Source organism: Hemibagrus wyckioides, linkage group LG02, assembly GCF_019097595.1.
Source record: "Hemibagrus wyckioides isolate EC202008001 linkage group LG02, SWU_Hwy_1.0, whole genome shotgun sequence".
NCBI classification, from domain to species: Eukaryota; Metazoa; Chordata; class Actinopteri; order Siluriformes; family Bagridae; genus Hemibagrus; species Hemibagrus wyckioides.
The window spans coordinates 18,122,255-18,134,986 of NC_080711.1; the positions used below are offsets into that span (position 1 = coordinate 18,122,255).

The 12,732-nt window shown below is 38.7% G+C and overlaps 1 protein-coding gene across 7 annotated transcripts in view; it reads left to right on the forward strand.

Moving 5' to 3' along the window:
• caskin1 (CASK interacting protein 1) overlaps nt 1-12,732 on the forward strand; it is a 117,655-nt gene that overhangs the window by 81,101 nt on the left and 23,822 nt on the right. For all 7 annotated transcript variants that reach the window (XM_058411757.1, XM_058411785.1, XM_058411767.1 and 4 more), the window contains exons 3-10: nt 5,020-5,117; nt 7,164-7,309; nt 9,071-9,166; nt 9,391-9,521; nt 9,664-9,772; nt 10,090-10,198; nt 11,428-11,522; nt 12,391-12,517. In XM_058411757.1, the coding sequence (XP_058267740.1) occupies nt 5,020-5,117; nt 7,164-7,309; nt 9,071-9,166; nt 9,391-9,521; nt 9,664-9,772; nt 10,090-10,198; nt 11,428-11,522; nt 12,391-12,517 (911 nt within the window). The remainder of the gene's footprint in view (nt 1-5,019; nt 5,118-7,163; nt 7,310-9,070; nt 9,167-9,390; nt 9,522-9,663; nt 9,773-10,089; nt 10,199-11,427; nt 11,523-12,390; nt 12,518-12,732) is intronic.

The window sequence follows — 12,732 nt, forward strand, 5'->3', positions numbered from 1 at the left end:
TTAATTGCCATTTTGTTAGTGTGCTGTCTTTTTCAATTTTCTATGTAATATCTTGATTTATTGCATTGCTAGTTCTCTTCTAATTCATTCCTGCTCTGTAAAACATACAAGCCGACTGTGTAGTAACTTGTGTTCACTCAGAGTAGGAGAGCTTCAACACCAGACACAAACACACTGAAGTTTTTAATGATGAGTCCAGTTTTGTCCAATCGATTGCAAATGAATGAAATAGGCTGATGTTGATGATGATCATGGAGATGATGTAATGAAGGAGATGATGGTTGTGAGGATGTGAGGAAGATGCTGGCGGTCATTATGATAATAGTGATTATGCTACTACTGCTGCTGCTGATAATGATGATGATTATAAATATAATTGTATTATGTTTATGGTGTATGATGGTAGTCGTGGTGATGATGGTGGTGGTGATGGTGGTACTTCCAATGGTGATGATGGTATGGATGATGATGATGATGATGATGGTGATGATGATGATGATTGTGGTGTTAGCAGTGGTGCTGGTGGTCAAAGTTCTAATGGTGATAATGGTGCTATTATGCTTATGATAATGGCATTGGTGGTATTGGAATAACCATTATGATGATGGTAGTGTTGGTAATTCCAGTAGGGATGATGGCAAGGATGATGATGATGGTGGTGTTGGTCGTGGTGGTCAGAGCTCTACTGGTGATAATGGTGGTATTATGATTATGATGGTCATTCTAATGGCAGTGGTGGTATTATGATAATTGTTATGATAGTCGAATAGGTTAAAATTTTAATGACGATATTATAATGAGAATTCTGATGATGAGGAGGAGGACACCTATTTTCATATTTTTATTTTTTATTTATATTATATTTTTATTTACACCTATATTTTCATATTTTTATTTCATTTTTATTTATCTATATTATATTTTATTTTACTTTATTTTTTATTTTCTATTTTTATACTTTTAAGATACTCTAGTTTTATTTTTATCTTTATTTTTTATGGATCTCTTTCTCACATACTTTTTATAAATGTTTACATGCCGGACAGTCGTGAAAAAACATTTCACTGCATGTCGTACTGTGTATGTATATGTATGTGACAAATAAAATTTGAATTAGTAGTGGTGGTTGTGATAATTTTAGTGTTGATGGTATTATGATGATGATGGTAGCAGTGGTCAGAATTCTAATGGTGATTATGGTGATGAGTGTGATGATGATAATGATGATGTTGTTGATGAAGATGATGATGATTGTAATTCTAATTGTGATGGTTTTGTAATGGTGAGGCTGATGAAAGGGTGGTAATTGTGATGGTTATAGTGATGAAGATGATGGAGGTGGTGGTAATTCTGATGGTTATAATGAGGTGGTGGTAATTCTTATGTTTATATGATGGTTCTAATGATGAAGATGATGGATATGGTGGTAATTGTGATATTTATAATGATGAAGATGATGGATATGGTGGTAATTGTGATATTTATAATGATGAAGATGATGGAGGTGGTAGTAATTCTGATGGATATAATGAGGTGGTGGTAATTCTGATGGATATAATAATGAAGATGATGGAGGTGGTGGTAATTCTGATGGTTATAATGATGAAGATGATGGAGGTGGTGGTAATTCTGACGGTTATAATGATGAAGATGATGGAGGTGGTGGTAATTCTGACGGTTATAATGATGAAGATGATGGAGGTGGTGGTAATTCTGACGGTTATAATGATGAAGATGATGGAGGTGGTGGTAATTCTGACGGTTATAATGATGAAGATGATGGAGGTGGTGGTAATTCTGATGGTTATAATGATGAAGATGATGGAGGTGGTGGTAATTCTGACGGTTATAATGATGAAGATGATGGAGGTGGTGGTAATTCTGACGGTTATAATGATGAAGATGATGGAGGTGGTGGTAATTCTGATGGTTATAATAATGAAGATGATGGAGGTGGTGGTAATTCTGATGGTTATAATGATGAAGATGATGGAGGTGGTGGTAATTCTGACGGTTATAATGATGAAGATGATGGAGGTGGTGGTAATTCTGACGGTTATAATGATGAAGATGATGGAGGTGGTAGTAATTCTGATGGATATAATGAGGTGGTGGTAATTCTGATGGTGGTAATGATGAAGATGATGGAGGTGGTGGTAATTCTGATGGTTGTAATGATGAAGATGATGGAGGTGGTAGTAATTCTGATGGATATAATGAGGTGGTGGTAATTCTGATGGTTGTAATGATGAAGATGATGGAGGTGGTGGTAATTCTGACGGTTATAATGATGAAGATGATGGAGGTGGTGGTAATTCTGACGGTTATAATGATGAAGATGATGGAGGTGGTGGTAATTCTGACGGTTATAATGATGAAGATGATGGAGGTGGTGGTAATTCTGACGGTTATAATGATGAAGATGATGGAGGTGGTGGTAATTCTGACGGTTATAATGATGAAGATGATGGAGGTGGTGGTAATTCTGACGGTTATAATGATGAAGATGATGGAGGTGGTGGTAATTCTGACGGTTATAATGATGAAGATGATGGAGGTGGTGGTAATTCTGACGGTTATAATGATGAAGATGATGGAGGTGGTGGTAATTCTGATGGCTACAATGATGAGGCTGATGGAGGTGTAGGTGTTGATGGCCATGATCATGATCGAGTATGGTGTTGATGAGGGTAATGGTGATGATCATTATAGCCTAAGGGTTTCGTGTGTGTGTGTGTGTGTATTGGATATTTCACCTCTAGTTTTGTATTAACACATATTGGGATTTGTGGATAAAAGCAGGCATTGTTGAGCTCTTGAAAATTGCATGCTGTGTGCTTTTTACTACTGAGAAGAAGGAAAGGGGAGTTCCTTACCAGGTAGAGAAAGTGAAAGAGATCAAGCGAGAGCAAGAAGGCTGACTCACTTGTGTGTGTGTGTGTGTTTAGTATTCTGCTCTGAGCGTGCTCACTTCACTCTCTCGTACTCACCTCAGCCCTCATGGCCGTCTCTATGGTTACAGCACATTCCACACACCGATTCTGAAGCAGGGAAACTTGTCCAATCAGATCTCTTCATTTGTTGTGTTTAAGCAAAACAACCCCCAAGATGCAAGAGAGCACTGTATAAATAATCATTAGTAATAATACTCACATTGACACTTCTTTCCAGAGTATAACTCTTTTTTTCTTGGAAAATGAAGAATTGATTTGCAGTAGCAGTGAGTCGCCACTGTGTGTGTGTGTGTGTGTGTTGTTTCAGCTGCGTAAGCAATGCACTTGCAGTGCATTTCTAAACATTTTATATTATGCATAGGGCTATACACTGATCAGGCATAACATTATGACCACCTGCCTAATATTTTGTTGATCCCCCTTTTGCTGACCCATCATGCACTGTGTATTTGACACCTTTCTATCAAAACCAGCATTAACTTCTTCAGCAATCTGAGCAACAGTAGCTCGTGTGTTGGATCAGATCACACGGACCAGCTTTCGCTCTCCACGTGCATCAGTGAGCCTTGGCCTTGACCCATGACTCTGTCACCGGTTCACCACTGTTCCTTCCTTGGACCACTTTTGATAGATACTGACCACTGCAGACCGGGAACACCCCACAGGAGCTGCAGTTTTGGAGATGCTCTGATCCAGTCATCTAGCCATCACAATTTGGCCCTTGTCAAACTCGCTCAAATCCTTACACTTGTCCATTTTTCCTGCTTCTAACACATCAACTTTGAGGACAAAATGTTCACTTGCTGCCTGATATATCCCACCCACTAACAGGTGCCATGATGAGGAGATCATCAGTGTTATTCACTTCACCTCTCACTGGTCATAATGTTATGCCAGATCAGTGCTAATGTGTAATTAGATTATACCTATGCTTTAGCATGTGGCAACTAAATGCTTCTTGAGTAAAATTGTAACAAAACGTTATCTAATGTGTAAATAGCTAAAGCCATTTGGCTAAAAGGTCTTAGGTAACTTGTGTACCAGCTTTTTTGTAGCTAATAGTAGCTAATTTCTGCTACCTGGGGTGCACATGCTAATATTTAACAGCTAATTTGTACTACCTGATGTGTACCAGCTGTTTATCTGAGGTGTTTTATGCACTATTAGAGTTTCTTAGATATTGTGTATTAAATAAATTTAAACATTTGTTTATCTAATGTGTAACTAGCTAAAGCCTCTCAGCTAAACGGTTGCATGTCCATCAGCTGTGTAACCTACATAACTTGTGTTCAGGCTAATATGTAGCATTTACTATGTCCTAAGGTGTTCAGGCTAATTTGTAGCATTTACTGTGTACTGAGGTGTTTAAGCTAATATTTAGCATTAACTACTATCCGAGGTGTTCAGGCTAATATGTAGCATCTACTGTGTACTATCTGAGGTGCTTAGGCTAATATGTAGCATAAACACTGTCCTATCTGCGGTGCTTATGCTAATATGTAGCATAAACACTGTCCTATCTGAGGTGCTTATGCTAATATGTAGCATTTACTGTGTAATATCTGAGGTGTTATTGCAGCAGTTGTTAGGTTACACTCACTTAGGTCACTTATCTATTCAGCATTGAGGCTGTGTGTGTGTGTGTGTGTGTGTGTTAAAAGACAATTAAGATGCAGTACACACAATACAGACACAATAAGGTTTGTGTGTGAACACTTTGTGTCCTAGCTATAGTGTACTACCTTTCAAACACTAGCTAATCTGTGCTAACATGGTTTGACAGCCTCGCTGACCCTTATTGACCTGCATATGGATTTTTTTTTAACTAGCCTTAGCCAGGAAATTAATAGTCAGTGTGTGTGTGTGTGTGTGTGTGTGTTATTCTACCAGGATGATTTCAGTACCAATTGCTTTTTTTAATCATCTTCTTTCTCTCCCTTTCATCCTCACTTTCCATTGCACAAATCAAAGCTCTTTAAAAACACCTCTCATATAAACGCTGCACTCCACATGTTCGGTTGTAATCTCATCTTCTTTAATATATTTGTGTGTGTGTGTGTTGCAGATTCTCTGCGCTCCACCATGCTGCCCTCAACGGGAACCTGGAGCTCATCTCTCTGCTGCTGGACTCTCAGGCAATGGTGGACATCAGGGACCAGAAAGGTTGGTGCTATATTGAGAACTGGGTTAGCTGAGGTTGTGTGGAGCAAACAGCTACTGAAGCAAAAAAATAAAAAAAATAAATTAAAATATGAAGCTAATTAGTGCTGCATGAGCGTAGAGGACTGTACTGAAATGATAAATAAGGTCAAAAGTATTAGAATGCAAATGAAATAATGCATTTATTCAGTAAATTCCAATTACAAATCTGAATTGTTTTAAAATATTTAAAATATTTTATAATAAATTAGGTTATAATTGTAAAGGTTAACAGGAGTTAATAGAGTTTAAAATGTTATTTAAAGAGTTTGTATATTTATTTATTTGATTGCGTTCTAAAAAGCAATAAATGAAAATCATGATAAAATAAATAAAAAGAAAAATACAAAAAGAAAAAAAAAGAAACTAAATTATCTTGATCAACAATAATAATTGATTCAGTATATTTTAGACATTTTTTAAAAATTAAAAATTATTATTTTGTTAAACTTTATTTCCATTTTTACTTATATATTAATTGTTTTTCTTTTCTCTTTTGCTTTAACTGTCACTTTTCTTTTACCTTAGGAAAGTGATATTCGTTAGATTCTCTGGTCAGCTAAGTGGCTAAGCTAGTTCACAGTGACAGTGAAACATTTCCACATAAGTGTCCGGAGATCATGAGTTTAAATCCCAACAACGACACAGCCATCCATCTCTGGCTAGGGGAGCAAATTGGTAGTGGCAGGAAAATCATTCTCTCTCTCTCTCTCTCTCTCCTCTGTCAGTCACAGAAACATTATTTAATGTGGGCTCATGTATGCAGAAGAGTGCAGTAGATGGCGTTACACTGCCATGTGATGCAGCATGAACAGCAGTTTGAAGGGAAGCCTTTCAAAGTTTCAGAGGAAGCATGTACTCGTCTTCCCCTTTCCCAGTCTGTAGGTGTCGTACGATTGGGGAGAGCTGGATGATGAGATGATGGATGGGAATTGGCAGGTAACCAGTTTGGGGAGAATTGCCATCCTGCCTGTTGTCAGGTTGCTCTGGTATGAGCGGTCTCTCTTTCTGATTGCACCGGGAGTCATCACTGACAAGTACAAAGACAATGAGTGCGTTAAATAAGGTAAAATAAATAAAGTGCAGTGTTATGGAAATCTGTAGCAGTTAAGCTGTGCACATTATGCTGTGCATTATAAGTGTGGATGCGGATGTGTGAGGAATGTCTTGGAGGTGGGTGAGTTAGCACATTAGCTCAGAGCTCAGAAGTGTGACAGCTGTAGGAGGGAAGCGAGTCCTAAGCCGGGTGTTGTGACAGCACAGGCTCCTGTAACACTTTTCTGAACAGAGGAGGGTGAACAGTTCATGACTGAGATGAGGAATGTCCTTGGTGATGCTTTGCACTCTCCAGTGGAGGTGTTTATTGTAGATTTCTGTAATTGTTGGGAGCTGGATGCTGATGATGTATTGAGCAATAGAACTAGATTTGTGACGATGGTAGCATCATGGTTTTTCTTTCTTTCTTTTACTTCAAGGCCATTATAGCCTGCAGACTGACAGGCTTCTTGGAGTAGGCAGTGGTTTAGTCTATGGGTTGTTGGTTGGAAAATTGGGGTTCAAGTCCCAGCACTGGCAACCTGCCACTGTTGGGCCTTGATCAAGGCCCTGAACCCTCTGTGCTCCTGGGGTGGTGTATCACAACTGACCCAGTGCTCCTCAACCTCCTAAAAAGCTGGGATTCAAAAAAGAATTTTACTGTGCTGTAATATATATGTGATAAATAAAGCCTTCTTCACTTAAAGGCTTTAAAAAAACAATAGGATAGCTTACAATAATGGGTTGTTTTATGCCTCAGAGCTCGTCCCATGCCTCGTTTTCACTTCAAGTCTCTTCTGGATCCAGACGTGATACTGACTCTGTTACTACACTGTGTTTCTTTTCACAACCAACCACAATTAAATGTACTTGATTCGTATTATGAAAGGATGACGGAGTCCTGTTGGAGATTTGGAGTACAGTTTAGACGTGTTACAGCTCTCTGTGTGTGTGCTTTCTTCGTGTGTGTTTCAGGCATGCGTCCTCTACACTACGCCGCATGGCAGGGGAAATCTGAGCCAATGAAGATGTTATTAAAATCAGGCTCTTCGGTTAACGCACAGTCAGATGAGGGACAGATTCCTCTTCATCTGGCTGCACAGCACGGACATTACGATGTGGTAAGTCTCCAATCAACCAAGCAAACATCCAACCGATAAGCCAGTTATGCTTAATTGTTGGTTATGAATCATTTATCCATCACACAGGCTGCACCACAGTGAAATAAATCAACAAATTCATTCATTCATTCATTCATTCATTCATTCATTCATTCATCAATCCACTGGACATTCAGTTGTCAATGAACTGAGCAGTAAATCACTCAGCAGGACATCAGGCAGCAAATCAATGAATCTGTTGATTTACTTAAAGTCGTTCAGCCAATCAGTGACTAATGACAAAGACTGATCAAGTCATTATTTCATCAATCGATCAGTGTTCTGAATAAACGACTTTTCTAAAAAATATGCCTGTTAAAAATGTGTGTGCCTCATGCATTTGGAGTCTATATCATTTGTGGAATAAATATTTTGTCTAATATGCCAAAAGTGCTACACTAATACAGTGAAGTGTCACGCAGACTTGTATGTTCAACAATCCATGTCATCTAAGACTAATAATAAACCCATTTGCTGATATTTATATTAGAAAAACATCATTGATGTGGTGATGTTTTCTGCAAGAAGGTGTTACTACAGTCAACATTTATCGATGTCAAAACTATCAAATATTCATATCTCTCTCTCTCTTTCACAGACACACACACACACACACACATTAGCCTCTTCAATGACTTATCCTGGCATGGGCTCTGCAAACAGCAAGTCATCTGCTCTATGCCATCTGCACCCTCTGTAAAAGCCATTACCAAAAAAAAACCCCTCATAATAATAAAATATAAGCACTCTGTATTAGTCTAAACCCTCAAACAGTTATGTTACAACTGACACGGTTTATATAAGATACATATTTCTAAGACATATTGCTACTCTTTTTGTGCTGGGGGAACTTAAATCTTGACAAAAATTGTCAACATGTTTTATGCAATATTGTAAAAATGCATGTTTTGGTGCACCAGATCACTTCATCATCTCATCATCTCCAACTGCAAACTGCACAAAAATGCTTACATTCACTGACTGAGGGAAACGCTGCTGCTGTCATTTCTGTGTTGCACAATATTTATGTGTGTGTGTGTGTGTTTTATTACAGAGGTTGATTCTGCAAATTGTATTACCATATTATGTATAACTGTTAGTTTATGTTATAACTTAGTTATAGAGTTGAAGCAATTGTTGTGTTGGAAGTATTTATGTCCGGCTTCTTGTTATTAGGAGTAGTAATATTTGACAGTACCTTTCATAGTGGAGTTGATGTGAGAGTGGATTTAAAAAAAAAAGACTGTAGAGAACAGTGCAATCTCATATAAATATATTTTATTCACATGAATATTCTCATCCTGAAGAAAATCCATTACTGAAGCAAAACCTCAAGACGCTGAGCGGAAAGTTGCGACTCGGACCGTGATCACTTCAGCATGTAACAAACTAGTTTAAAGTATTAGAGTTGGCCATCACAATGCCTCGACCTGAATACTACAAAAAAAAATTATAGACTAAACTGAAAAAGACCTGTCTGAGTTTCACCAGTTCAGTTCTGTCAGGAGGAAAATGGGCAAAAACTCCAGCACTGTTCAGTAAAGAGCAGTCCAAGAATCGGATTCAAGTTCCTGCAGTAAAAAAACAAAGAGGTCAGAGCTGCACTAAATCATCCACCAGTGAGCATCTAAGCCCATGCAGTGAAGCAGTGAAAGACGGCTTGTGCGGTGTGTGTTATTTGTGTCCATGGTGTGTAAGCAACTTTTTTTCATCTGTTTCCAGTCCGAAATGTTGCTGCAGCACCAGTCAAACCCGTGCATAGTGGACAACGCGGGAAAGACGCCGCTGGACCTGGCATGCGAATTTGGACGAGTTGGAGTGAGTTACAGTTAACGTACAAAACAATAGACTTAATGTTAACATAACACTCGCAATAAAGAGTGTGTCAGGATGATGGACGTCATCTTAAGCTATGTGTCAAATCAATTGTTTTTAAATTTGGTTAATTACATTAAAGCTTTTAATGTCTAGATTTATCGCTGCATGTCGAGCCTCAATATACACAGTACTCTCTTTCTGTGTGTGTGTGTGTGTGTGTGTAGGTGGTTCAACTCCTACTGAGCAGTAATATGTGTGCCGCTCTTCTGGAGCCAAAACCAGGAGACTCGACTGATCCGAACGGCACCAGTCCACTCCACCTCGCCGCTAAAAACGGACACATCGACATCATTAGGTCAGAGACAGACAGACAGACAGACAGACAGACAGAGACAGACAGACATACTGATATGTACTTTATTGATCTCACATGGAAATTGCATTGTAATCAGCTTCCTTTTTTCTTTCTTTTACTCTCTCTCTCTCTCTCACTGTAGGTTATTGATCCAGGCTGGCATAGACATTAACAGGCAGACTAAAGCGGGCACGGCCCTACACGAAGCGGCTCTGTGTGGGAAGACCGACGTGGTGCGCCTCCTGCTGGATGTGAGTGTCGCCACAGCATGCTGAGTGCACTGCAAAGACAACTGACTAGCTAGCTACTCTAGTGACTGACACAGATAAAAAACCTAGCGACAGGCTAATGCTGGCGACCTTTGTTACTTTTACAGCGATGACAAAACCTTTCCACAGTTAAAGGTATTAATTATAGGTAGTGGTTTTTACAGTGGAGCTGTGGTGTACCTAAACCTAAATAGATAGCTACCTAGACAATTTATTCCGTAGTTAATTGTTAGACAGCTAGCTTAGCACTAGCTAGTATTGCTTGTTTTTGTTTTTAATCTATTTTGTTGCTGTTGCAGAGTGGCATTAATGCGACGGTGAGGAACACATACAGCCAGACAGCGCTGGACATCGTCTACCAGTTTACCGCCACTCAAGCTAGCCGAGAGATCAAACAGATGCTGCGAGGTACGGATGAAGTACTCGAGTCATAAAACCTTTTCCTCTACTAATCCTTTTAATTCAAGAATTCACTCTTTAAGACCAAGGCACATCCAGTGTTATGTGATATATGCTTCTAAAACACATCGACAGAAGTATTGGCACCCTTGGTTAAGATGGTTATGAAAGATTTTTTTGAGTAATTTAGAATCTCCTGGGATTATCATGTGAAAACATTCTCTAGAGTTTACACTGAATACTGCAACAAACAGGATGACGTTAATAAGAAAGGTCAGGGAGAATAACCAGACTGCTTCGAGCGGGCAGGAAGTCTACTGTATCTTCATAAAAACTACCCTTCCTGCAAACATGGTGAACAGAAAAGAGACTCGGAACACAAAACATCTTGAACCTTGCGGCTGAAACTGAAGAAATGTAGATCGTGAATATGACCTGCCGACTTTTTTCTCCTCATATCTACACTCATTTTGTTTTTTTATAGAAAAGACAGGTGGCAATTATTGGCAGCCATTATCAATGGACTCCCCTGTCTTTCAAAGCAAAAGTCAGTGTACGGTTTTATTTTTAGCATCCACATTAGAATATTTGCTGTAAGCAAATGTTTAAAGTGGATTATTTTGGACATTTGTGGAACTGAGCTTATTACAGACCCAGTCATGGATGTAATCACCATAAAGGAGGTCGATTACTTCATCTGGTTGCTCTATCATCCGTTTTTTCCCCTAAAATACACTTAGAGGAGAAAGTAAATGCTTATAGACAGAGCACACATTGGCCAAGGTAGAAATGACACAAAAGAACAGATGACAGAATCATATATTTACTGGTTTTCTTTTCTTTTTGCTTTTTTGGTCAGGATATTTTGTACAAGCAGGAAACTCAGCATGAACCCAGGAGAGCGTTAAGGATCTGAAACAGTGCTAAAATTTGAAATGACGAAAGCAGCTAAATATGAGGTGACAATGAGGGACAGATGCATGGGGGCGAGTAGAGAACACATCAACAGAAATGAGTGTTGACCTTGAGAGAACGAGAGAATCTGGAGGGATTTTGTAGTGAGAAGTAATTAAAATGAAAAATACTCAAATTATTGTTATATTGTTTGCTTTAAGCTACTTTCATGGTTTTGACTCAGTTTTAGTCTGTTGAAAGGAACACTTTTTTTCCCCCTTTACCGCAAGGAGGCAGATTATAAGTATTTGTGTGTGTGTGTGTGTGTGTGTGTGTGTGTGTAGATGCATCTGCGGCTCTGCAGGTCAGGGCTCTTAAAGATTACTGCAACAACTATGACCTGACGAGCCTCAACATTAAAGCTGGAGACGTCATCACGGTAAGACTGATTACTGTCTGTCTATCTATCTATCTATCTATCTATCTATCTATCTATCTATCTATCTATCTATCTATCTATCTATCTATCTATCTATCTGTCTGTCTGTCTGTCTGTCTGTCTGTCTGTCTGTCTGTCTGTCTGTCTGTTTTTCTCTGTCTGTCTGTCTATCTATCTATCTATCTATCTATCTATCTATCTATCTGTCTGTCTGTCTGTCTGTCTGTCTGTCTGTCTCTATATCTGTCTGTTTCTCTCTGTCTGTCTGTCTATCTATCTATCTATCTATCTATCTATCTATCTATCTATCTATCTATCTATCTATCTATCTATCTATCTATCTATCTGTCTGTCTGTCTGTCTGTCTCTATATCTGTCTATTTATCTCTGTCTGTCTGTCTATCTATCTATCTATCTATCTATCTATCTATCTATCTATCTATCTATCTATCTATCTATCTGTCTGTCTGTCTGTCTGTCTGTCTGTCTATCTATCTATCTATCTATCTATCTATCTATGCAGTTACACTGCATGTTTTTTTCTTCAGTGAGACAGGGTTGAGTTGGATTAAATGTATTTGTGTAGAGTCTTTTTAAGGTCAGTCTACAGAGGGCGCTGTTGCTCTGCTACTGATGTGTTCATTCATAATAATCCTGAACACACCCCTGCTGTGTAGAGGTCATTTGTTGTAACAATAATCATCATATTTACATGCATATCTTACACTGGAAAGAACTGTTCCATTCAGAACAAACCTATACTATAACTTCTTACGTAACTCAAGTCTTCTTTGAAAAGCAGGTTGAATAACATCTGTATGTTAAACAATTAGAGGTAAATTAATTATTGAAAACTTTTGTCTTCCAGGTGTTGGAGCAGCACTCTGATGGACGGTGGAAAGGATGCATCCATGACAACCGAACAGGAAATGACAGAGTCGGCTACTTCCCTTCTAGCATAGTGGAGGTGATTAGCAAGAGGCCGGGTGCTACAGGTAGGAGAGCGAAGAGAATTTTTTAGATCTGCTCAGTGCTACACACATGCACACACACACACACACACACACACACACATGCACACACACACACACACACACACACATGCACACACACACACACACAATCTTTACACACGGCCCATGACCCTGTAGAAATAAGTACTATTTTTTTATTGCTATATTATATTTTATTGCTGTACTTTGAAACACTT